Source organism: Salvelinus namaycush, chromosome 26 (assembly GCF_016432855.1).
Source record: "Salvelinus namaycush isolate Seneca chromosome 26, SaNama_1.0, whole genome shotgun sequence".
NCBI lineage: Eukaryota > Metazoa > Chordata > Actinopteri > Salmoniformes > Salmonidae > Salvelinus > Salvelinus namaycush.
Window position 1 is genome coordinate 20,019,113 of NC_052332.1, and position 26,906 is coordinate 20,046,018.

Sequence of the window (26,906 nt, forward strand, 5' to 3'; positions counted from 1 at the left end):
ACACAATACCCCATAATGACTTTTTTACAAAGTTATAAAAAATGAAAAACAGAAATAACTGATTTACATAAATATTCAGTCCCTTTGCTATGAGATTTGAAATTGAGCTCAGCTGCATCTTCCTTCCATTGATCATCCTTGAGATGTTTCTACAACTTGATTGGACATGATTTGGTAAGGTCCCACTGCCTGCTTGGAGTTAGCTAACATGCACCTAAAGGACTCTGACCAAGATTCTCTGGGCTGATGAAACCAACATTGAACTCTTTGGCCTGAATGCCAAGCGTCACGTCTGGAGGAAACCTGGCACTACAGCATCATGCTGCATCTGCTCTTTCAGTGGCAAGGACTGGGAGACTAGTCAGGATCGAGGAAAAGATGAACAGAGCAAAGTACAGAGAGATCCTTGATAAAAACCTGCTCCAGAGTGTTCAGGACCTCAGACTGGGGCAAAGGTTCATCTTCCAACAGGACAACGACCTTAAGCACACAGCCAAGACAACACAGGAGTGGCTTCGGGACAAGTCTCTGAATGTCCTTGAGTGGCCCAGCCAGAGCCTGGACTTGAACATCTTTGGAGAAACCTGAAATTAGTTGTTCAGCAACACTCCCCATCCAACCTGATAGAGCTTGGGAGGATCTGCACAGAATAATAGGAGAAACTCACCAAATACAGGTGTGCCAAGCTTGTAGCGTCATAACCAAGAAGACTCAAGACTGTAATCGCTGCCAAAAGGTGCTTCAACTAAGTACTGAGTAAAGGGTCTGAATACTAATGTAAATGTAATATTTAAGTTTTATTTTTAATACATTTGCAAACATTTCTAAAAAACAGTTTTTGCTTTGTCATTATGGGGTATTGTGTGTAGATTGATGAAGAACAAAAAATATTTAAACAGTTTTAGAATAAGGCTGTAACGTAACAAAATGTGGAAAAAGACAAGGGGTCTGAATACTTTACGAATGCACTGCGTGTGAGATATGTATGTATATATTATTTAGAGGCAGTGGTTATCTAGCCGGCTAACAGCATTAGATGTTAAAAGTATATTTTGCCGGTAAGGTTACTCATTTTCTAGTGAAAAATACTTTCGCAAACATTTTTATAAAACATTAGCAAATAACACTACTGATCTTTTAAAATCAGTGAGAAATAGGCTGAGCGAGAGGGCCAATAGAACCCCACAGTGAAGGTGTCATAATACCCATAAAACATAGCGGTCAAACAGGGAAATGGTTCCAATCATTTTCACACTATTCTTTCTTCCCATAGGGGATTTTAGACACACTTAAATTCAGGGATGTTTCGTGTAGGCTTACCCTGGCGGGACATTTTGACAACCACATAAATCTCTGTTGGACAAGGTGACTTATCAATATATTCTGCTCTATTTACTTGCAGAAAATAAATTACTAATTGGCATCAACGTAGACATAATGCAAAACTACAAATCCCTGCAAGCTCCTGCACGTCATCTCTAGGTGACACCTTTGCTAACAGGTATTGTGTCAATTTAAAACTTGCACTAGACAGTTCACAGAATTGTCCATTTAAAGAAATGTAGCCAATTTATTCATTACTACATTCCGCTAACATTAGTTAATCCAGACATTATTACCTTTGCCTCGATTCGGCAGTCTCGTCCAGATAATCGTGGCATTTGTAGTCCTTTATGATAGCCACATTAGCAGCTAATTAGCATTGAATTTGGGGGGGGGTAAATACAGGTGAGTATATCTATAAAAGTCACCTTGTCCTAGAGAGATTTACACAGTTATCAAAACGTCACGCCAGTGTAAGCCTACATGAAACAAACCCCTTATTTTAAGTGGTTCTAAAATCTCCCATGGGAAAAATTAATGGTGAAAAAACGATTGGAACCATTTCCCTGTTTGACTGCTAGGTTTTATGGGTATTATGACTCATACTGTGGTCCTCTATTCAAGCATTGGTTCAGTCCACCACAATTTGCATGTTTATGTAAAGGATGTTGAGACTTATTAATTCAAGGCAATGGTGTCCAATCTACTGATCTCTCTTTTCGTTACCAGTGAAGGGCGCTCCATTGTCCCATATGCGAGATCTATTTCTGACATCCACTATAAGTCTCTGTAACTATTACTTTAAACATTACAGTGTGAACTATGGTGAACAATACGTCACTCGTAGATGGCCCATATGGGGGGGCTAGACCCTCCATTGCAATCTGATTACCAATATGTTGGAAATCACCTGTAAATGCCTTATCATGCAACTGGTGGTGCCTCCTGCACACTTGATGGTTCCACAATTTACAATATCTATATAATCCTGCAGATCTGACGAACGCTTGAGATAGCGCTCTCCCTGAGAGAATTTTTGACCCACCTGAGAGAATGCAAGTTTTCATTCAAATGCTGTTAGCTGGCTAAATAGACACTGCCTAGATTATGCTTATAATTATATTATATTATTTAATAGTATTATATAATTTAATGTATTTTATGGTCATAAGTCATAATTTTGTGTGTTCTTCTGCTGTGCATTTTTGGGCCTTTAACTACCACTTCCAGTTTCTTCAGACCTTTGACTACCACTTCTAGTTTCTACAGGCCTTTGACTTCCACAGTCACTACAGGCCTGTGAGGTCTACAATGGCCTTGATGAAAATGGTGTCATCCCTAAGATAGGAGCTCTTGCCTGCCAGTTTAGCCAATGGGCAGAAGAGTGGGCAGCCACTGGCTATGTTCATCTCACTGATTGGTCGCTGGAAAGAGGTGGAGCTTACATCAGGCCGGAAGGCATCAATGATATGCTCCCTGTTATTCTGATCCAGCAGCATCAGTGTCACCTACAGGGAAGAGAACAAGGAAAGAGGACGGAGATTTAATATTTAGTTTTTACTATAATGCATTTTGTTGTAGTTACTAATGTTAGACACAGGTAACAGCCAAAATAAAGGAAACACAAACAAAGTGTCTTAATAGGGTGTTGAGCCAGAACAGCTTCAATGCACCTTGTCATAGGTTCTAGTGCCTGGAATTCTATTGGAAAGCTCATGCTTTCAATAAACTTTGTATCCCTTATTTACTCAAGTCTTACCTTCTGACTGAAGGGCCATTTGAGAAGAGCGTCACACTTGCCCCTCATCACCACGAAGAAAAGAGAAAGGTGAGTCCCTCGACCCGTTCCGTCCCCATTCAGATACAGTCTCAGACACATCTTATAGCCATATTTACTTGAGTAGAATGCTACGGGATAAGAGGAACTATATTAGAATCACAGTATGTGCATCTGTGACTTATTGAGTCACTTGTGGTAAAAATGAGTGCATGCTTGTGGAATTACATTGCCATAAATGTGCATTTCCATAGAGTATGGTATACTTATGATACACTAAAGAGCAAGGACATTAAAGGAAAGATATCATATCAGATTTTCCTAAATGAAAATAGGATTTTCAAGTCAAAGCCAGTCAACTTGTAACTGCAGGCCTTAAGGACCGGTGAATAACATAAGAATAAAATAATCAGGGCAGATCTAACCTGGTGAGAACATAGCGGGTGTTCGCCCGGCCACAGCGTCCTGGCGGCGGCGTGAGAAGTCGGCGATCTTCCAGACAAAGACACCATCAAAGGTGCAAAACTGGAGTTCTCTCAGAGTCTGGTCTGTCTCAGCCAGTTGTAGGTCCCGCATGGTGAGAGTACGCTCTAGTTGACGTACCTTGTTGCCGAGGTTCTCAATCTTGTCTTGGTCTAGACGATGTTGCCGTGAGAAGGCCTCTAAAGTGAGAGAACTCCTCTCCACTTCCCTGTTCAGTACACACACTATATTCTCCAGTGCTCTCACCTGCAGGAACACAACACAGAGAATACAATGAAGACAAGTCCTTCATTATGTGTTACTGCATCTGCAACATCTCTGTATAGATTAGTATTCAGGCCATCTGTAAGAGTTCAATAACAAGTAGGATGCCAATCCATTTTATCATTTAACAGCTTGGTTGAAATTGTTCTGTTAAACAAGGGAAGCTTTAAAAATATATATATAAGACAACAGTAGCTTCCGTAGTATTTCCTATTCATCAAATGCATCAGACCAAATTAAGCCCACCTTGTGGTCAAGACCAAAGGTCTGTCCGGAGGCAGCGGCTCCTCCCCCATCTGTGGCTGCAGTAGCTGTGGCTCCATCCTCGGGAGCGCGGTACAGGCCCAGCCCAGAGTCCTCCTGCCACTCCCCCAGCCCTGGGGCCTCTGGACGTTGAAGCCGCACCAGAGGCATCGTCGCCAGGATCAGACGCATGTGCTCCATGACACTAGTCTGCTCGTGGTCACTGTGCTTCCCATTATCAATCTGTGGTGACACAACACAAAGCGTTAAGCACATTGAGTTAACTAGTCTGTATCATACTGTTCAGTGTCAATTTTAGATGCCCTTCAATATTGAGATTCAAGCTGGAGTTCAATTGTAGGGGACTGCACATAAAGCTCAGAACATTTACTCTCAAACACTAGATGTCTCTTTTGAGACGTCTCTCTGTTGAGGGTGTGTCTAATACCCAAGAAAATATGTGGACACCTGCTCGTCAAACATCTCATTCCAAAATCATGGGCATTAACATGGAGTTGGTTCCCCCTTTGCTGCTATAACAGCCTCCACTCTTCTGGGAAGGCTTTCCACTAGATGTTGGAACATTGCTGCGTGGACTTGCTTCCATTTAGCCACAAGAGCATTAATGAGGTGTTGGGAGATTAGGACTGGCTTCGCAGTCGGCGTTCCAATTCATCCCAAATGTGTTCGATGGGATTGATGTCAGGGCTCTGTGCAGGCCAGTCAATTTCTTCCACACCGATCTCGACAAACCATTTCTGTGTGGACCTCGCTTTGTGAAAGCCGACATTGTCATGCTGAAACAGGAAAGGGCCTTCCTCAAACTGTTGTTGCCACAAAGTTGGAAGCACAGAATCATATAGAATGTCATTGTATGATGTAGCATTAAGATTTCCCTTCACTGGAACTAAGGGGCCTGGCCCGAACCATGAAAAACATCCCGAGACCATTATTCCTCCTCCAAAAATCTTTACATTTGCATTCAGGCAGTAGCATTCTCTTGGCATCCGCCAAACGCAGATCCGTCCGTTGGACTGCCACAACGGTGAAGCGTAAATAAACACTCCAGAGAACGCGTTTCCACTGCTACAGAGTCCAATGGAGGCAAGCTTAACACCAACAAACAATTATTGTGCTGATGTTGCTTCCAGAGGCAGTTTGGAACGCAGTAGGGTTAGGGTTTGGGTGAGTGTTACTAGGTTGGATACTACTTGTGCCTCAACCAAGAAGTTGCCACAAGTGTCTAATTATAGAGGTCTAACTATAAACCAAACAATCAACAGAACATTGTTCACTGTCTGCATGCCATGGAGTAGTCAAGGTGACTCAGAAAAACAAGAGGAAAGAGGGGATTTTTCTTGATCCAAACGACTACAAATTTAGCCAGATTTATTTGACTGTCAAATGAGGGCAAGACATAGGAAAATACTGAGAAAAACAAACCAGTTTCCTCTGACAAACAGGAAACCGTAATCAAGAGCTGTCTGGGACATTACAATCAAATATATGCATTTTTCAAATATCTAAGAAGGCCATCATCATATACTGTAGATAAAACCTTATCTGAATAGATATATTTGATTTTCTATACACACCACAACCTTGCAGCCGACCTCACTGAACGGACATGCAGTCTTAGACTTGGCACAGGATCTGCTGTGATCTAGAAACTGCAGGGAGAGAAGAGAAAGAGAAAGATCAGGGTTATGGAGATTAAATTGGGGCTTAACCCTGAAAATAACCAGCATTATTTCAAATGTGAAAGTAGATGACTGTTGAGACAGAATAAAATAACCTAAGTTCAAAGGGCTAACTCAAACAAAGTGCCACTACCTTCTTAGTTCTGTTATGAGAAGACTTCATAGTGAGACCTACTTCGACTAAAGAGTGATAAATGAGTCTGTTCATGCTCTGGCCTACTCCACTTGACTAGGCAACAATGTATATTTATTGAAAGCAGAAACTGTACAGCACCAAGGCTGATAAGATACGATTAAAGGACACAGTAGAGGACAGACCTTTTCCCGTGGGATCTTTTTCTTTCCACAGTCCTTGCACTGCATGGGAAACTTCTGGCAGATTTCATCATGAGCCTGTAATAGATAAGGAGTGGGAGTTTGTATGAGAATATCAGTTCATCTCAGAATCAACACATTCCATAACCATCTCATCAGAATCGGACTCTCTGGAGTACTGTATCCACTTGTACATTTGTTGGCCATTGGTGTTCTCCAAATAAGCGTCTCACCTTGATTTCCTTGAAGTTGAAGGAGACTTTGCAGTACTTGCAGTTCAATGTCCTTGCTTCACATTCTCTCTCATTATGCCTCTCTTTTTCACTGCGCAGGATAAGGACCTGGCAGGTTTCACATGGTACTCGTTCATACTCACACTTGCCCTCGTGTTGTGCCTGGGAAACAAAAACAGAGTTTTACCACTGACCATTTGCAGAAACGTGTAGCAGTATTAACCCAATGAGTCCCACCGTAACACCGGTGCGTTTTTGACTTTAACCCCTTTTAAACATAATGTGTTTGAGCTACAGACAGTTTGGGTTGTACCATTGGATTTCTTCTGCATCCATAGATACCAACCATTAATCTGTGGGATTAACAGGGGCTAAACGAGACCAGTGTTTTTGAGACAATGGCGGATCCTGAAGGGGCCCGGGCCAGGTCTTTTTTTTCACAGAAAACGTCTGTAGAGTCCTAATGGTTTGAGCTACAAACTACTAAAAGCTATCTATGAAAAGCTGAGACTCTCACCAACATGCAACATGTTCTGCTCTATGATGCTCACAAGCTACACAAGAGTGGTGTTGGATTCGGGTAAACTTTTAACATTGAGATATTAAAGACATGATAGATCAGACGCATAGTGTATAAGGAGTGAAAGATAATGGGTCTCTGTAGAAAGAAAGATGGCTTTGGGAATGTGTTTGGTGGACGGGAGGAGATCACAGCATTGCTATAGAGGAAGCGGATGGACATCTGTGGATTAGGCGAAGGAGGGGTTGAGGTCAGGTCAGATCCCCTGAAGGGAGTAATAATGGTTTACATCCTATTACCCTCTTCCTGTGGAACCATAAGATGTAAGGATTGGAGAGAAGGAGGAGTATCTAAAGTGGAGTATATATACTTATGATGGTGAGAACAGGTTTTTGTCTGAATTACAGCTGTAATGACCCTTTGGGAAGAATTAAACTTGGTTAAGCTTCTCTAGTGTCCGTGAGTTATTTACTCTGAAAAATTAGAACCTAACAGTGGTTTAAAAGGTAAGGAAGGGGTTAAACCTCTTCAGTCCCGAAATCCCAGCAAAAATAGGCTTTTCATTTATCTGACCTTCATTTATCTGCATGTCCAGCCCTTATATTTAGCCTCACAATGAAGTGTTTTACTATTTTATTTTCAGGACAAACAGGGCTACAAGTAGAAAACAAAACAACTTGACATAAACAGTTGCATCCATGAGTTTTATAGACAAATGTCAATATAAAAATAAGGTCCGTCAAAGCAAAAACTTGATAAAAATGAATTTATATGAATGCTGTAAGTACAGACATCACTGGGAAATGAATGTCCAACTAGTCAGTGACAAGTGTTTGGAGCTTGACAGTAACTATGTGAGCTAATTACAGTATTATAGACACTATGTCCTGGGATTTCCTATGATCTATGTAGAATAAGAAAGGACAACCAAAACCAGCCACTGTAGTCTGTGTTAATCTTTATCCTTGCATGCATTTGCATGTTTTAAGATTGAGCGTGCAATATATACATTTCTTTGTCAAATGTAATGTCAATGGAAATTCCTGACACAAAAAGAGTGGCTTTAAAGCAAATGCCATTTAGAAGTAATTAGCTGAGCCACTTCAGAAAGAAAACCAGAGTGCCCCGCCTCAGCTGACACATCAGCTGAGATGGTAACAATTAGAGGTGAGTATCAATCATGCCTATCCAGAGCTTTCCTAGATATCACCGCGCCCTATCGGATCTTGAGGTTGGCTAAACAACCTATGCCCTCTATTCAGGATTGGACAGAATCCTAGAGGTCCTCTACGCTCAAGATACACAGTGCATTCGGAAAGTATATGCACAGCTATTTTCAGGTCTCTCCAGAGATGTTCGATCGGGTTCAAGTCCGGGCTCTGGCTGGGTCACTCAAGGACATTCAGAGACTTGTCCCGAAGCCACTCCAGCGTTGTCTTGGCTGTGTGCTTAGGGTCGTTGTCCTGTTGGAGGGCAAACATTCGCCCAAGTTTAAGGTCCTGAGCGCTCTGGAGCAGGTTTTCATCAAGGATCTCTCTGTAGTTTGCTCCGTTCATCTTTTCCTCAATCCTGACTAGTCTCCCAATCCTTGCCGCTGAAAAACATCCCCACAGCATGATGCTGCCACCATCATGCTTCACCGTAGGGATGTCGTCAGGTTTCTTCCAGACGTGACGCTTGGCATTCAGGCCAAAGAGTTATATCTTGGTTTCATCAGAGAGCCTTGTGGTTCCAAACTTCTTCCATTTAAGAATGATGGAGGCCACTGTGTTCTTGGGGACCTTCAATGCTTCAGAAATGTTTTGGTACCCTTCCCCAGATCTGTGCCTTGACACAACCCTGTCTCGGATCTCTATGGACAATTCCTTCGACCTCATGGCTTGGTTTTTGCTCTGACATGCACTGTCAACTGTGGGACCTTATATAGACAGGTGTGTGCCTTTCCAAATCATGTCCAATCAATTGAATTTACCACGGGTGGACTCCAATCAAATTGTAGAAATATCTCAAGGAAACATGATGCACCTGAGCAAAATGTTGAGTCTCATAGCAAAGGGTCTGAATACTTTATATAAATAAGTTATTTCTGTTTTTTTATTTGTAATAAATGTGCAAAATAAAATATATATATTTTTTCGCTTTGTCATTATGGGGTGTTGTGTGTAGATTGATGAGGAAAATGTTTTATTTTCGAATAAGACTAACGTGGAAAAAGGGAAGAGGTCTGAAAACTTTTCAAAAGCACTGTATCCACTCCCATGGGGATTTCCGATGAGTTGGTTGCCCCAGCCGAACCACCGGGTAAGGCTCCAGCTAAGAAACGTGGGTGTTCCAACACTGGCAAGCAGGCGAAGAAAGTAAAACATTCTAAGCTTCTGCCCATGCATGGGTCCAGTTAGACTTCCGACCCGGTTCTTTCAGCCCTCGTAGACAACAAAGTTAGACATCTAGATTGCCCTTCGTGTTGTACCATTTTTGGTAGTCGATTTCCCTAGCTCTCCTCCGGCTCACTCCATCTCCAAGCTTATAGACACATTCTCGTCTCTTGGCATGCCCCGCTCTGATGAGAACTATACCCCTCAAGTGTTTAGGTATTAACCTAGACAACAAGTCAATGCAGGCTTCTCTACCGCGAGAGAAACGCTCTCGCATTAGAGACGTCATGAAATATTTTGTCAACACAAAATATGTCACCATGCGTGAACTACGGTCCCTTTTAGGTCATTTTAATTTTACCATATGTATCATTCCCCATGGACGTGTCTAGGCTTTTCGATTTAGCAAAAACGGTGGCAAATCTCCACGATGTCATTGTTCTGGATGAGGGATGCCAATCCGACCTGCGTTTCTTGTCTATGATGTACGATAATTGGAATGGCATTTCTTTCTTTTATAATGACTTTGTGGAACATCAGCCTCTCTCGGATTCTATATGGAGGCTGATCCCTCTGCAGTTTTAATAAAAAATTAAAGAATCTAATGGTTTTATGGAACATGGCCTATTGAAATGTAATCCCCGTACTCAGAGCCTTGTTCGAATTGTATCACTTTGTTATAGCATGCCTACTCGGGCAGGCAGTGGTCTAAGAGAAGGATTTCTGTGTTCTTTGAGAATTAAGCTACAGTTCATATGATTAATATGGTTAGACCCTCAGTTCCCTTTATCAATAGACTTCTCAGGTGCTTAACTTGGACTTGCATTTTAGATAACACAGCTGACGCCCTCTCTCGCTTTAAAATCTCAGGAGTTCCCCGAATTGCGCCCAGATTCCCTGCCAATCGGTCTGCCATGGCCAGCCTTCCCACTTACGGTGCTAGACTAGACCCCACCCTGCATCATATTTGAGCAAAGCTTCTCATTACATGAGAATGGGTTGGCAAAATCTACATTGACAGCCTATGATTCTGCCTGGTATTATTTTTATTCTTTCTGTGCTGCTTTCTCGACTTGACTGTCAATATATACCTGGTGTGTACCTTTACTGTTCACTGCTTCGAATCACGCAAGTTGCAGCCTTCTACCCGATGTCTACCAGATGCATATGCGTTTTGTTTTGCCGGATGTCTGGTCCGCATTTTCTGTACTTGAAGCACGTGCTTCGCTTTTCAACTAGCTAAAAGCTAGCTAGTTGGAGTCTGTGTGTGTACTTTCGTTCACTGTGTTGTTTTTATTTATTTATTTTATTTTACCTTTATTTAACTAGGCAAGTCAGTTAAGAACAAATTATTATTTACAATGATGGCCTACCAAAAGGCAAAAGACCTCCTGCAGGAATTGGGGCTGGGATTAAAAATAAAATTAAAAATAACATATAAGCACAAAACATGGTACAAACATTATTGGGCACAGACAACAGCACAAAGGGCAAGAAGGTAGAGACAACAATACATCATGCAAAGCAGCCACAACTGTCAGTAAGAGTGTCCATGACTGAGTCTTTGAATGAAGAGATTGAGATAAAACTGTTCAGTTTGAGTGTTTGTTGCAGCTCGTTCCAGTCGCTAGCTGCAGAGAACTGAAAAGACGAGCGACCCAGGGATGTGTGTGCTTTGGGGACCTTTTAACAGAACGTGACTGGCAGAACAGGTTTTGTATGTGGAGGATGAGGGCTGCAGTAGATATCTCAGATAGGGGGAGTGAGGCTAAGAGGGTTTTATAAATAAGCATCAACCAGTGGGTCTTGCGACAGGTATACAGAGATGACCAGTTTACAGAGGAGTATAGAGTGCAGTGATGTGTCCTATAAGGAGCATCAGTGGCAAATCTGATGGCCGAATGGTAAAAAACAACTAGATGCTCGAGAACACCCTTACCTGCCGATCTATAAATTATGTCTCCGTAATCTAGCATGGGTAGGATGGTCATCTGAATCAGGGTTAGTTTGGCAGCTGGGGTGAAATAGGCGCGATTACAATAGAGGAAACCAAGTCTAGATATAACTTTAGCCTGCAGCTTTGATATGTGCTGAGAGAAGGACAGTGTACTGTCTAGCCATACTCCCAAGTACTTGTATGAGGTGACTACCTCAAGCTCTAAACCCTGAGAGGTAGTAATCACACCTGTGGGGAGAGGGGCGTTCTTCTTACCAAACCACATGACCTTTGTTTTGGAGATGTTCAGAACAAGATTAAGGGTAGAGAAAGCTTGTTGGACACTAACAAGCTTTGTTGCAGAGCATTTAACACAAAATCCGGGGAGGAATCAGCTGAGTATAAGACTTTATCATCTGCATATAAATGGATGAGAGAGCTTCCTACTGTCTGAGCTATGTTGTTGATGTAAATTGAGAAGAGCGTGGGGCCTAGGATTGAGCCTTGGGGGTACTCCCTTGGTGACAGGCAGTGGCTGAGACAGCAGATTTTCTGACTTTATACACTGCACTCTTTAAGAGAGGTAGTTAGCAAACCAGGCCAAAGACCCCTCAGAGACACCAATATTCCTTAGCCGGCCCACAAGAATGGAATGGTCTACCGTATCAAAAGCTTTGGCCAAGTCAATAAAAATAGCAGCACAACATTGCTTAGAATAAAGGGCAATGGTGACATCATTGAGGACCTTTAAGGTTGCAGTGACACATCCATAACCTGAGCGGAAACCAGATTGCATACCAGAGAGAATACTATAGACATCAAGAAAGCCAGCCAGTTGATTATTGACAAGTTTTTCCAACACTTTGATAAACAGGGCAAAATAGAAATAGGCCTATAACACTTAGGATCAGCTTGATTTCTCCCTTTAAATAAAGGACGAACTGTGGCTGCCTTCCAAGCAATGGGAACCTCCCCAGAATGTAGAGACAGGTTAAAAATGTTGGAGACAGGCTTGGCTATGATAGGGGCAGCAACCTTAAAGAAGAAAGGGTCTAAACCATCTGACCCATATGGTTTTTTGGAGTCAAGTTTCAGGAGCTCCTCGGACTCAGTGACTGCCTGCAGGGAGAAACTTTGTAGCAGGGCAGGGGAACAAGAGGGAGAAGCATCAGGGATAGTTGCATTAAAAGGGGTGGGAGATGAGGAAATGTTGGATGGGCAAGGAGGCATGGCTGAGTCAAATAGAAATCCTGACTTAATGAAGTGGTGATTAAAGAGCTCAGTCAGTAACAACCACATCATCAACTTTAAGGGACATGGGCAGCTGTGAGGAGGGGGGATTATTCTCCAGGTCTTTAACCGTTTTCCAGAACTTCTTGGGGTTAGACCCACAGAGAGAGAACTGCTCCTTAAAGTAACTAACTTTGGCCTTCCGGATAGCCTGAGTGCACTTAATTCTCATTTGCCTAAACGAGAGCCAGTCAGCCTGAGTATGCATGCGCTGAGCCTTTCGCCAAATGCAATTCTTGAGGTGGAGTAACTCTGCAAGATCACGGTCGAACCAGGGCCTGAACCTGTTTTTAATTCTCATTTTCTTTATGTGGGCGTGTTTGTTAACAATACCACTGAAAATATAAAAAAAGAAGGTCCAAGTGTCTTCGACAGAGGGGATCAAGCTGATTCTATACCATTTTACAGGGGCCATGAAGGAAGGCTTGCTCATGAAAGTTTTTTTAGCAAGCATCTATGACAAATCAAGACAGGTCGTTTCACTGAGCAGCCATTACGAACACAGGCTGTAAAACAGTGATCACTAAGGTTATTACAGAAAACACCAGACTGATACCAGGATTATTTGTGAGGATAACATCAAGAAGAGTAGCCTTTTCTGGGTGTCATACCTAGTGGGATTGGTAATAATATGAGAAAGATTTAGGGAATCCCATTGCTTTAGGACCTGGTCAGGTGGTTTAAGCATGTCCCAGTTTAGGTCACCTAGCAGAACAAATTCAGACTTGGTGTAAGGGGCCAGGAGAGAGCTTAGGGCAGGTAGGGTACAGGCCGGTGCTGATGGAGGACGATAGCACCCAGCAACCAAGAGCTATTTGAAAGTTTAATACTTAAAACCAGCAAATCAAATTGTTTGGGGACAGGCTTTGTGGAGACAACCGAGCACTGAAGGTGATCCTTGGTAAAGATTGCCACTTCCCCACCTTTGGAAGATCTGGCTTGCTGAAAAAGGTTATAACCAGAAAGTTTAACATCAGTATTCAAAACACTCTTCCTTAACCACGTCTCAGTGACCAACACATATGGATTGGAGCTCTGAACCCACACTTTCAATTGATCCATTTTTGGTAATCAGCTTCTAGTGTTAACGTGCAGAAATACCAGGCTTTTACGGGAGCAGAAATCAGTGAAGCAGATATCAGAGCACAAGTCAGAATTGGGGCTAGCAACAGTAGATGGGCCAGGGTGTACATGCACATTTCCAGATATCATCAACAGTAATACAATCAAGGCACGGTATAGTACAGGGAGAGCTCTGCAGTGCTGATTTATGACATCTGAATGTGCATCAGATGGCAACAAGGTCATATTGTATAGCAATTTCATCAGGTAACATGAATACAAAGTCGGCGATAGGTGTTTAGAATGGGATGGGAGGCCAAAATCTATGTAACCAATTATTAACTCATTCTAAAACTAATAGGAAGGGTAAAGGTACTCCAGTTGTCATTGCTCGAACTAACACTGCTTTCTCTTCCATGTTACGCTATCTGCAATGCCGACCACTGGCCACGCTGGGCGATCCATTGTTTATCACTGATGCAACAGATGTCCAGCAAAGACAAGAAGACTGTTCTCGGCCCCAGTGTAAAAGATTGTGTTCGTACTTCGTAACTCTTCCGTTGTGTTTTTAAAGAAAGAACTGTCCAGCCAGCGATCCCAGTTGATTGGTGTTTATTCTGACGATAGACACAAGGAAGCACATTAGATGTGCAGGACAATAGTATGTTGATGGCTATAGATTCGTGATTTGTCTGTCAGCATGGAAATAACTGAAATAGCAGGGGCTAATGCAACCATTATAGAGCATGCTAGCTAACTCACTCTTACAGCAATAACATACAAAAGCACATCCCAGGATGCACGCAATATCTAACAGGTACCGTACACACACACACACACACACTGAACAAAAATATAAATGCAACATGTAAAGTGTTGGTCCCATGTTTCATGAACTGAAATAAAAGAATCCCAGAAATGCTCCATACGTACAAAATGTGTGTGCACAAGTTTGTTTACATCCCTGTTAGATAGTATTTCTCCTTTGCCAAGATAATCCATCCACCTAACAGGTGTGGCATATCAAGAAGCTGATTAAACCGCATGATCATTACTGGGCTGGTGACAATAAAAGGCTACTAAAATGTGCAGTTTTGTCACAACACAATGCTACAGATGTCTCAAGTTAAGGGAGCGTGCAACTGGCATGTTGACTGCAGGAATGTCTACCAGAGCTGTCACCAAATAATTGAATGTTAATTTCTCTACCATAAGCATCGTTTTAGAGAATTTGGCAGTACGTTCAACCGGCCTCACAACCACAGACCACGTGTAACCACGCCAGCCCAGGACCTCCACATCTGGCTTCTTCACCTATGGGATCATCTAAGACCAGCTATCCAGACAGCTGATGAAACTGGGGAATATTTCTATCTGTAATAAAGCCCTTTTGTGGGGAAAAACTAATTATGATAGTCTGGGCATGCTTCCCAGTGGGTGGAAGCCAGGCCCACCCATGGCTGCGCCCCTGCCCAGTCATGTGAAATCCATAGAGGGCCATTAGAGACTAATTTATTTATTTCAATTGACTGATTTCCTTATATGAACTGTAACTCAGTAAAATCGTTGCGTTTATATTTTTTTTAAGTGTGTGTTGGCAAGATAGGCAGATAGTTCACGTGCCAAGATGAAGATCATCATGCCTCAAGCGAGGGTACCCAGCGGTACGTCACCAGGGATAGAAGTCACACGTTGCTCAGTTTATGCCACACATGGTTAACATTCTCACACAAGATTCATTGTTGCGATGGTAAGATTACTTAACTGGTCTATTCGATAATATCTAAATGGCGCTTCTGCCGTAGCTACAGAGTCATCTGGTGTAAGGTTCTGCTGTTTTGGGGGATTGGTATAGCTTACTGCCTCACTGCCCATAGGCTATATTATATATTGACGCTTTGCTTAGGCAGTGAGATACCCTGAAGGAGCAGAGCCTATATCGCCAAGACTTGCATTATTCATTGCTTAAAAGCTGCAATATGTACCTTTTTGGGCGACCTGACCAAATTCACATAGAAATGTTAGTTATAAATCTGTCATTCTCATTGAAAGCAAGTCTAAGAAGTGGTAAATCTGTTCTATGTTTCCCAGTCTTCATTTTTGTTTTTGCATCTTTTACTTTCGGTTTTGTACACCAGATTCAAACAGCTGATAATACAATTTTCATGGTTATGGAAAATATATTTCACAGCAGTTTAGACGGTACAATGATTCTCTACACTATGCAGTTGTTTAGTCACAAACAGAAATTAGCCGAACTATTAAAATTTTTCCAAACAGAAAATGGCAGAGCGATTTCTGCATAGTGCATCTTTAATAAATGGTTAAACATATTTCTTCGTGGCGCTTTCTTTCTGAAATTAAGCGGAGCCAGTTCAGAAAGGAAACCTGAGTGCCCAGTCTGACACACCTGCTGAGATAGTACCAAAGAGGCTAGTATTAATCACGCCTACATTATTTGGTGGTCTATTTTAAGCTGACCAGGTCCCTTCACTCATCATGCTGCTACTTCAACTATGTGCCGGCTTCTTGCTCGCACCACCAGGTTCTGTGTTTCTGCCGAGGGATTGGTATAGCTTACCGCACTCACTCTCCATAGGCTATATTATATATTGACGCTTTGCTTGGGCAGTGAGCTAACCTGAAGGAGCAGAGCCTATAGTTTCAAGACTTGCATTATTCATTGCTTTATAAAAGGTTATAAATATTTCTGTGGCGTTTCCTTTCTGAACTTGCATTTAAAGTTAAAAGATCTTTAAAAAGCATTGTGTTATGAAAGGAGCAGACTTGGCATGACTGCAACATTTTTTACATTTTAGTCATTTAGCAGACGCTCTTATCCAGAGTGACTTATAGTAGTGAGTGCATATATTTTAATACTTTTTTTCATACTGGTCCCTCGTGGGAATCAAACCCACAACCCTGTCGCTGCAAGAGCCAAGCTCTACCGACTGAGCTACACTGTTCTCAGTAATAAGTAATCCTTTAAAATCAATGATAAGCCAAAACAATAGCTGTTTTATAGCCTACTCCTACTCCCTTGGCTTAAGAGGGACAACCTGTCTATTCAGTAAACACAGTTCTATGCAAGATTAAAATAACAGTTGAGTTGATGGTTAACCAGTCTGTTGCATACGAGTTTATAAGCAGCCAGTTATGGCAGTTAGAAGAAGTACATCTAGCTTAACTGAAAACTGCCACAACGGAGCAGGAAGTATGATTAGACTGTGGTGACCTTACACATCACAGAGAACTGCAGTAGATGCTAAAATAGTTTTTTAAAGTGTGAAACTCTTTATGGTTGTAAACTAAACTGACACCACAGATTCATATATGAGACACTGCTCTACTTAAATATTGCTCATGTATAGAAAAAGGTGTTGTGTGAGATGGGAAACATTGTATGTGTTTGTGAGAGTATGGCCTATTGTGGTTGTTTTGGTGTTGCATGACACTGCACATTGAAACTGCTTGCGCTTGTGCAACAAGAACTCAAAATTGCTTATTCAACCACTGTGTGTCAAGGGTTGAATTAATTGTGCCTCACAACTACAAAAGTTAAAACACTAAGTCTAATACAAATGAATCCATCTACTTGTGAATCGTTACAGTAAATGTCAGTCCTGCTCTAGCTGATTCTTTTTCAAGCAGGTGGGAGGAGAAGGGGGTGGGGGGAGAGAAGAGTGTTGCCATCTACCACCATGTCTTTTCTCATTCAGTCTCAAGGCTCAAGAAGGCAGCAGAGCAGGTAAGTGAGCATGTTTTTCCACATACCCTTACCAACCCTTCTCTAAAATATCCCCAAGCCAACCTTAACCATAACTAAAAACAATAACGACTTGTCTAAAGTATTTTCCTAATTTGGAAACTCACGAAACGGTTCAGCCTATGTCAATATAAATCTGTAAACATGGGCACCCTCATAGATATTATCCTGACCAACTTGCCCTCCAAATACAAAAACATCCTGTGGCAGACTGCAGTAGCATCGAATAGTCCCCGCGATATGCAACTTTTCAGGGAAGGCAGGAACCAATACACGCAGTCAGTCAGGAAAGCAAAGGCTAGCTTAATCAAACAGAAATGTGCATCTTGTAGCTCTAAGTCCAAAAAGTTTTGGGACACTGTAAAGTCCATGGAGAACAAGAGCACCTCGACCCAGCTGCCCACTGCACTGAGGCTAGGTAACACTGTCACCACCGATAAATCCATGATAATCGAGAATTTCAATAATAATTTCTCTACGGCTGGCCATGCTTTCCTCCTGGCCACCCCAACCCCGGCTAACAGCGCCGTACCCCTCGCAGCTACTTGACCAAGCCTCCCCAGCTTCTCCTTAACCCAAATCCAGGTAGCAGATGTTCTGAAAGAGCTGCAAACCCTGGACCCGTACAAATCAGCTGGGCTAAACAATCTGGACCCTCTCTTTCTAAAATTATCTGCCGCCATTGTTGCACCCCCTATTACCAGTCTGTTCAACCTCTCTTTCGTATCGTCCGAGATCCCTAAAGATTGGAAAGCTGCCGCGGTCATCCCCCTCTTCAAAGGGGGTGACACTCTAGACCCAAACTGCTATAGACCTATATCCATCCTGCCCTGCCTTTCTAAAGTCTTCGAAAGCCAAGTTAATAAACAGATCACAGGACCATTTCGAATCCCACCGTACCTTCTCCGCTGTGCAATCTGGTTTTCGAGCTGGTCACGGGTGCACCTCAGCCATGCTCAAGGTACTAAACGATATCATAACCGCCATCGATAAAAGACAGTACTGTGCAGCCGTCTTCATCGACCTGACCAAGGTTTTCGACTCTGTCAATCACCATATTCTTATCGGCAGACTCAACAGCCTTGGTTTCTCAAATGACTGCCTCGCCTGGTTCACCAACTACTTCTCAGACAGAGTTCAGTGTGTCAAATCGGAGGGCCTGTTGTCCGGACCTCTGGCAGTCTCTATGGGGGTGCCACAGGGTTCAATTCTTGGGCCGACTCTTTTCTCTGTACATATCAACGATGTCACTCTTGCTGCGGGTGATTTCCTGATCCACCTCTACGCAGATGACACCATTCTGTATACATCTGGCCCTTCTTTGGACACCATGTTAACTAACCTCCAAACGAGTTTCAATGCCATACAACACTCCTTCCGTGGCCTCCAACTGCTCTTAAATGCTAGTAAAACCAAATGCATGCTTTTCAACCGTTCAATGCCTGCACCTGCCCGCCCGACTAGCATCACTACTCTGGACGGTTCTGACTTAGAATATGTGGACAACTACAAATACCTAGGTGTCTGGCTAGACTGTAAACTCTCCTTCCAGACTCATATTAAACATCTCCAATCCAAAATGAAATCTAGAATTGGCTTCCTATTTAGCAACAAAGCATCCTTCACTCACGCAGCCAAACATACCCTCGTAAAACTGACTATCCTACCGATCCTCGACTTCGGCGATATAATTTACAAAATAGCTTCCAATACTCTACTCAGCAAACTGGATGCAGTCTATCACAGTGCCATCCATTTTGTCACCAAAGCCCCTAATACCACCCACCACTGCGACCTGTATGCTCTAGTCGGCTGGCCCTCGCTACATATTCGTCGCCAGACCCACTGGCTCCACCATCTGCTCATCTATCACTCCAGTGTTAATTTGCTAAATTGTAATTACTTCGCTACTATGGCCTATTTATTGCCTTACCACCTCACGCCATTTGCACACACATGTACTTTTTTTGTGTGCGTTATTGACTGTATGCTTGTTTATTCCATGTGTTGTTGTTTGTGTCGCACTGCTTTGCTTTATCTTGGCCAGGTCGCAGTTGTAAATGAGAACTTGTTCTCAACTAGCCTACCTGGTTAAATAAAGGTCAAATTAAAAAATATGTATGATGCGCAACACTGTTTGTCTTTCCATTTCCCAGTGAATCCTACAGTAAACACAGGTTGTTTTTTTATAGTCCACTGAATACGTGTTACTGACTCCAATCACACAATCTCCCACAGCCAACGACAACATTAAAAGGCCACTGAACCAACACGAAACGCCTACACAATAAAACATTTTTAGCACAAGTTGTGCTAATCATCAAGTTGGTTGTCAGCATGACATTCAACTGCACAATCTGCATGAACACAAAAACTTTCTGCTGAATCGGCCCTAGAAATGTAGCATAGACAGTATCATTTCTTTTTTTCCCCCTTGTGAAAGTAAATACAATTCTATCCACAGTTCTGAGGAAGCACATTAACCCCCAAAAAACGTTTTACTGAATTACCAGACATTAATAGAGTTGAAAGTCTTTTAACATCCCCCACAAAACACACAGTTATAACCTACGATTAGATACAAATGATCAAACTGAAGAAATAAAAGAGCAATGAACTTAAAACTTCCCACTCCCTAACATTACCTGTTATACAACAGTACATGTTAGTTTAACTCTTGGCAGAATGCCAAGGTTTGCTTCCTCATAAAACTCCCCTCTCTTCCTGTTTTCAGTATCTACAATCAATGGACAAATGGATTTACAGTTAAATTAGTCTAACAACAATACAATAATTTGCAGTTTAGCAGTATTATTATTATTATTATGAATTTCTCAGACTACTCAAGACAGATGGTAAACAGAATGTAAATCTAAGCCTGCAGGTCTTGGGTACTTTCCACACTCCGCCTAACAGGATTCATTTAAAAAAAACTCCAGGGACTTTCCAAGTCATATAACAAAGGCAGATCCTGTTTCACTTTCACATGACAACCAAACCCGTTCCACGTGTTGATTTTGTCTATCCCCACCAAACGCCTTCATGACACGCAGGTTAAAATACTAAAACCAACTGTGAACCAACTATATTTAGTTAGTTTTCTTTGATTAATCTCTCCTGTTCATTCCTCTTCTTCTGTGGATTTTATATGATGATTGGCAACTAACTTTAAGGTGCATTAATCGCCACCAACTGTGCTGGAGTGTGGACCTTGTTCATCTTTCAACCACCCATGTGGGTATACGCTTGTAAAAACCAATGAGTAGATGGGAGAGGCGGGACCAAGTTCTATTTTAGCACCTGGCTATGCAGATACAATTATTGAATAACATGTATATGTACATTTATTTTGCAACGCTCACACACACAATGGGGGCAGTCTGGTCAGCATGTCAGATTGCTACTGTGTGCTTTGCTATTGGCTCTCAACACGAGAGACATGAGGGACGTCCAATCAGGTAACTCAAATTCAAAACATGCACAAGATATTCTCATTTGAATCACCCAATGACAACCCAGTAAAACATAAGCATTAACTCCATACTATACCTCATATTCTTTTATGCAACCAGTCCAAGAGCATCCCTCACTGATACATTTGGCAGGTAGGCTGGCAATTTCTCTACCAGCTGCATTGTCTGGAAAAGCCTGAGGGAGGTGACAAGAACAAAGAGTACTCTAATTACACACAGTAGTTGTCACATTCACTGTTACTGTTCAACCAGACTGGGGGGGTCTTAAACATTGAACTGTAATAAATACTTTAGATGAATGAAATCCATATCCTTTTTTCGCCAGGAGCAACATGATTCACCAGAGATGTTGTTAGAAGTTAAATGAATGGAATGGAGCCTTACCTCATTACTATTGAGAATGGACTGAGGCTCCTCATATATCTCCTCCTGTCGACAGGCTTCACAGGGCTTTGGGCCGGAGCTGATGTTGGAGACACACGTCATGTGATTTTACAGTACAAAATGATTTCAGTGGCCAACAACTAGAGGGCTCTTAGCCTCACCTGAACCACTACCAGCATTTACAATGATTACCAGTAGGCTACAGAGTACAGGGTTAAACTAGAAAGATGAATCATGTAATTATGTAGCATATATAGCACTTTGGAGTATACAGATAAACATATATAAACACAAATGGGCAAGTCACTTCAAGACTTGCCCAACGAGATCCATTGCAAAGAATTGTAATAATAGGTATTAAGAATACTATAATTAGTGGGCACGGGCAAGACATACAACGACAGGCGCATCAGTATGCAAGGCAACACAAAGATGCAAACAAATTAAAAGGTTGATGTTTAAATCCACAGATTGAGAGGCTTTAGTGTGAAGGAGGAGTCAGACCACCAGTAGACAGAGAAGGGCTGTGAATGGAGATAATAGTTTCCCTATGAGAGTTTTCTGTGTGGGTTTATGACTCAGAAATATACTGTAGTCCCACAAGAAACCACTAACTATGTGGTATGCATTTAGATAACCAACCATGACCAGCTAGCTCCATGTTGAAACCACTCCCCATTCAATTCTTAGAAAATGACGTGGCAACTGGAATTTCTAGTGAGTTTAAAGCGAAACAGGATTACAAATTGTACAAATTCCTGGAATTACCAAATTACTGTCCCTTGAATTTCAACATTAGCACCAATATAGCACTTCAAGTACAATGTAGTTGACCTGAACTGTAGTGAAATGTATCATATTAAATGAGTTAAGACTGTGACAGTGAGGGTTCGTAGTTGAATGTCCATTTCTCCTTATAAAACAACTAATCGCCCATCCAGTATTTACAATTATCTTCCAGGCTTCCACGTACACTTTAACTTATTGTTGTTCTTTCCCGTGCAGATTCTACGTAGTCTGATCTCTGATAATGTCACTTTGCAAGTTAAAAAATGCATGTCCAGTCTTGAACATACTCCAATTATAATCAGATGATAATCAGGACATCCTGGAACTAAGAAAAGCTGAAGCTTCACTCCATCTTCTTTCCATTCCACTGCACCATTTTTACTCAAGTTAGCAAATTAAGAGGCAAAAATATCTACATTTCTAGCAACAGGTGAAGTATAAAAACGTACATGGTTCCACTTCTCTTTAAAGGACTAAAGGTGTGAAAACAAGCAGTAATTGTGTAGAGCATCATTGTACCATCTAAACCACTGTGAAACATATTGGTTTAGGGTTGTCTAACTAGCCTGATATGGTTCTCAATCAGAGGCAGGTGTTTTACGTTGTCTCTGATTGGGAACCATATTAAGGTAGGCTGTTCTCACTGTTTGTTTGTGGGTGATTGTTCCTGTTCGTGCGTTCATTGTTTTTTCATTGTTCTCTTGTTCAGGACTGTAGCGTCGTTGGTTTCGTTTTGTTTATTGTTTTGTTCGCCTAGAAAAGTATTCTAATAAATATGGATACATACCACGCTGCGTTTTGGTCCTCCTCTCCTTCAACCAACGACGAGAGTCGTTACAACCGTATATCGGGGTATTTGGAAAAAGCCACGGGATGATTTTTCAAAACCTTTTAAACTATTTATTTTACGTTTTTTTTTACACATTTGAATATTTGTAGCTACTTGTGCAATATGTTAGGAGATAAAGAACATTGCGTTCTTCATTTCATTTTACAGTAGTCCCCAGTCATGTGGTGTTTGTTTACAAGCACACAACGATGAGAGAGCAGAGCCTTGTGAGTCACTCACTGTCGTGCAGCACGCGCTTCATAATTTTTCATTATGAAGCTTACCGGAACTAGTTTCCCAAAATAGCGGTTTGTGCCAGTCATGTGCATTTGTTTACAAAGAAGCACAACGAGCAAAATGGGAGCTTTGTGAAGGGAGTCATCTCTACAGCGCAACTTAAGTTAGGTGATCAAGTTAGACGTATGAAATTCACTACTAAATGTTTGCCAGCTATATACCTTTTAACTATTAAGTTAACTATCTAAGATGTGCCAAATAAATTCTCTCCAGCTGGGTTTTGCTAACTTGCTAATGTTAGTTAAGTGGCTAACATTAGCTTGCAAGATCAAGCTTCTTGGTCACAGCAGCAGAGACAATCTACTCCTGGATTAAAATAATATTTGGATGCCACAGGCATGGTATGGAGGGATGGAAATGTGTATACTGCCCAACCCTACCACACACCCACCGCAGACCGACACACAGAATCCCATGCTGACTCATCCAGACAGGGGCTGAGGTAAGTGGAAGGGCAAGATGCTGATGGGAGCCAAGGAACCAACAACACCACCACCACAGAGAGACACTGCAGTGCTAAAGCTACAGCAAGACTTCGTGGGGTGGAGCAGCATGCCCAGTGAGAAAGGGTTAATTAAAGTAAGGGGAACTTGAGGAAGGGTGGGGGGTTGCAGAGCCTGTAGTGGGGATGAGGTGAAGAGCTGCAGTAGTCTACCTGGTGAGCAGTTTGAAACAATGGACACAGAAACGATGTCCACACTGAGCCTGGACTGGCTTCCTCAGGACCTGGTGACACTGCTGGCATTGGTACTTAGCTTCCATGGAAACAGCCAGCACACTCTGGGGTATCCCTGGAAGGGAGGAGTCCAAAGAGGGTAGAGATATGCGGGCCATGCCTCTCCATCAACGTCTCATACAGCTTCCTGTGTAAACAAATATCAAACCTTATTATTTAGCGAATGGATTAACCACACCCTATGTCCCAGGCCACTGCAATGATAGGTTACCTACATAACTCACAGGAAATACGGGGTAGAGGCAGCTGTTCTGTTTGTTTATTTGCAGCTGTTGCACTAGGGATGCATGCACAGTTAAGCGTGTCTAAAAACCAACTTTGCTGTATGTCATCTAAGCACATTTCTGTCATTCAACATTTCACCTCAGGTCAAAACAACAAATAAATGCAATATAGTGTAGCAGTACTTAGTAATCAACAGATAATTCAAAAAGAGACAGGACAGGAGTGTCTTGGCAGGCAGACCTGCAGTATGGACTAGAGGTCGACCGATTAATCGCCATGACCGATTAATTAGGGACGATTTCAAGTTTTGAACAATCGATAATCGGCCTTTTTGGACGCCGATTATGGCCGATTACATTGCAATCCAAGAGAAAACTGCGTGGCAGGCTGACCACCTGTTACGCGAGTGCAGCATCAAAAGGACCTGTGGCTGCAATGAGCCAAGGTAAGTTGCTAGCTAGCATTAAATGTATCTTATAAAAAACAATAAATCTTCACATAATCACTAGTTAACTACACATGGTTGATGATATTACTAGGTTAAGTAGCTTATCCTGCGTTGCATATAATCAATGCGGTGCCTGTTAATTTATCATCGAATAACACCCTACTTCAACTTCGCCAAACAGGTGATGATTTAACAAAAGAGCATTCGCGAAAAAAGCACAATCATACCTAACCATAAACATCAATTCCTTTCTTAAAATCAATACACAGAAGTATATTTTTTTTACCTGCATATTTAGTTAAAAGAAATTCATGTTAGCAGGCAATATTAACTAGGGAAATTATGTCACTTCTCTTGCGTTCAGTGCAAGCAGAGTCAGGGTATATACAACAGTTGTTGGCTCGTTGTGAACGGTGTGACCGTAATTAATTCGCCAGAATTTTACATAATTATGACATAACATTGAAGGTTGTGCAATGTAACAGCAATATTTAGACTTAGGGTTGCCACCCGTTCGATAAAATACGGAACGGTTCCGTATTTCACTGAAAGAATAAACGTTTTGTTTTCGAAATTATAGTTTCCGGATTTGACCATATTAATGACCAAAGGCTCATATTTCTGTGTTTATTATATTATAATTAAGTCTATGATTTGATATTTGATAGAGCAGTCTGACTGAGCGGTGGTAGGCAGCAGCAGGCACGTAAGCATTCATTTAAAAATCACTGTACTGCGTTTGCCAGCAGCTCTTAGCAATGCTTGAAGCACAGCGCTGTTTATGACTTCAAGCCTATCAACTCCCGAGATTAGGCTGGCAATACTAAAGTGCCTATAAGAACATCCAATAGTCAAAGCTATATGAAATACAAATGGTATAGAGAAATAGTCGAAGCGTCATAGTTCCTATAATAACTACAACCTAAAACATCTTAACTGGGAATATTGAAGAACTGGGAATATTGAACCACCGGCTTTCATATGTTCTCATGTTCTGAGCAAGGAACTTAAACGTTAGCTTTTTTATATGGCAAATATTGCACTTTTAACTTTCTTCTCCAACACTGTGTTTTTGCATTATTTAAACCAAATTGAACATGTTTCATTATTTATTTGAGACTAAATAATGTTATTTATGTATTATATTAAGTTAAAATAAAAGTGTTCATTGTTCATTCAGTATTGTTGTCATTATTACAAATATATCTATAAAAATTGCCCGATTAATCGGTATCGGCTTTTTTTGTTTTACAATAATCGGTATCGGCATTGAAAAATCATAATCGGTCGACCTCTAGTATGGACAGATTGAACTGACTCTTAATCCTTTTAGTCTCAGAGAGAGAGGATTCTTGTAATAGTTTGAAATTGTAAAGTGAAGTCACTTCAAGAGAAAGAGAAAAGAGATTTAAAAGGTGATGTTGTTACACAAGTAAATGAGTAGTGCTTGAAATTGTATATGCCTTTCCACAGACCTTTAAACATAATAATTAATGGCTGGGTTCCTTTTTGTTTGTTTTTGCTGTTTTCCAAATAGTATTTTTTAGTCTTTAAAACTGCAATATGTAACTTTCTGGGTTACCTGATCAAATTCACATATAAATGTTATAGATCTGTCATTCTCATTGAAAGCCAGTCTAAGACATGGTAAATATGTTCTATGTGCGCTATTCCTATGCTTCCATTCTTAAGTATTGTTTTTTCAATCTTTTACTTTCAGTTTTGTATACAAGCTTCAAATAACTGAACATACAATATTCTTGGTTATGGTAAATATATTTCACTGTGGTTTAGATGGTACAATGATGCTCTACACAATTACTGCTTGTTTTGTCACAAAAACTGAAATTAGGCAAACTATTTTAGCAACCAGTAAATGGCAGAGCGATTTCTGCATATTGCACCTTTAATACATTGTGTAGCAATGCAGTAAATGAGCTCCAGCTTCAACGTCCAACTGCCCCTCCCAGGCAATTTGAGAAATCTAACTGAAACAATGTTCTTGTTTTGACAACTGCAAACGCACGCTGATCCAGAAAACTACTTTAAACTGCATGTACCGTAGAGATGCAGCCAAGGTACAGAAAACATTTTCTAAGTAGGTCTGTCCATTTCCTTTTTTCCCTGCCAGTGGACATCTTGCTCAACTGTCGTACTACTGTAGGCTTAGCTATGGAGCCATGCATTTACGGCATAACGTTGACTTTCTTCTCAGCAGTGCACTACCTGCATACTGAAAAGGTTTTCGGGGTGAGCGAGCCCCAATATCATGACCATTCATCCAAGCTACAAAAAATAAGGAAGTGTTGTACTTACCAAATTAAGGCCCAATGTACTACAGCTTTTTGTGCTGTACTTTTTCTGTTGCAGCCCACGTGACTTTTTACGGTGACTGTACACTAGATAGCAGTAAGTTGCTGCGTACGGCTTAGGCCGCC

General features: G+C 41.5%; 1 protein-coding gene across 2 annotated transcripts; it reads right to left on the minus strand.

The window, feature by feature from the left end:
- Positions 1–1,915: 1,915 nt before the first annotated feature.
- Positions 1,916–26,895, minus strand: LOC120021709 (TNF receptor-associated factor 2-like). Of its 2 annotated transcripts, none has more exons than XM_038965551.1 (11): positions 26,785–26,895; positions 23,715–23,922; positions 21,145–21,223; positions 20,837–20,935; positions 6,339–6,500; positions 6,109–6,183; positions 5,692–5,760; positions 4,094–4,333; positions 3,526–3,829; positions 3,083–3,231; positions 1,916–2,831 (listed from the first exon to the last, which is right to left on the minus strand). In XM_038965551.1, the coding sequence occupies exons 2-11, from the start codon at positions 23,891–23,893 to the stop codon at positions 2,613–2,615; spliced, it is 1,575 nt and encodes a 524-aa protein (XP_038821479.1). In that variant the 5' UTR covers positions 23,894–23,922; positions 26,785–26,895; the 3' UTR covers positions 1,916–2,612. The 2 variants fall into 2 exon arrangements, with proteins under 2 accessions (XP_038821479.1, XP_038821477.1); XM_038965549.1 differs by having other exon boundaries at positions 5,686–5,760.
- Positions 26,896–26,906: the final 11 nt, after the last annotated feature.

Bases quoted from the DNA above. Each gene is read 5' to 3' on its own strand.
- LOC120021709 (XM_038965549.1), bottom strand. From the start codon at position 23,893: ATGGCCCGCATATCTCTACCCTCTTTGGACTCCTCCCTTCCAGGGATA. The intron at 6,501-20,836 runs GTATAGTATGGA...TTTGTTTCCCAG, and splicing joins GTTGCATAAAAGAATATGAG to GCACAACACGAGGGCAAGTG. The intron at 5,761-6,108 runs GTCTGTCCTCTA...CTCTCCCTGCAG, and splicing joins AAAAGATCCCACGGGAAAAG to TTTCTAGATCACAGCAGATC.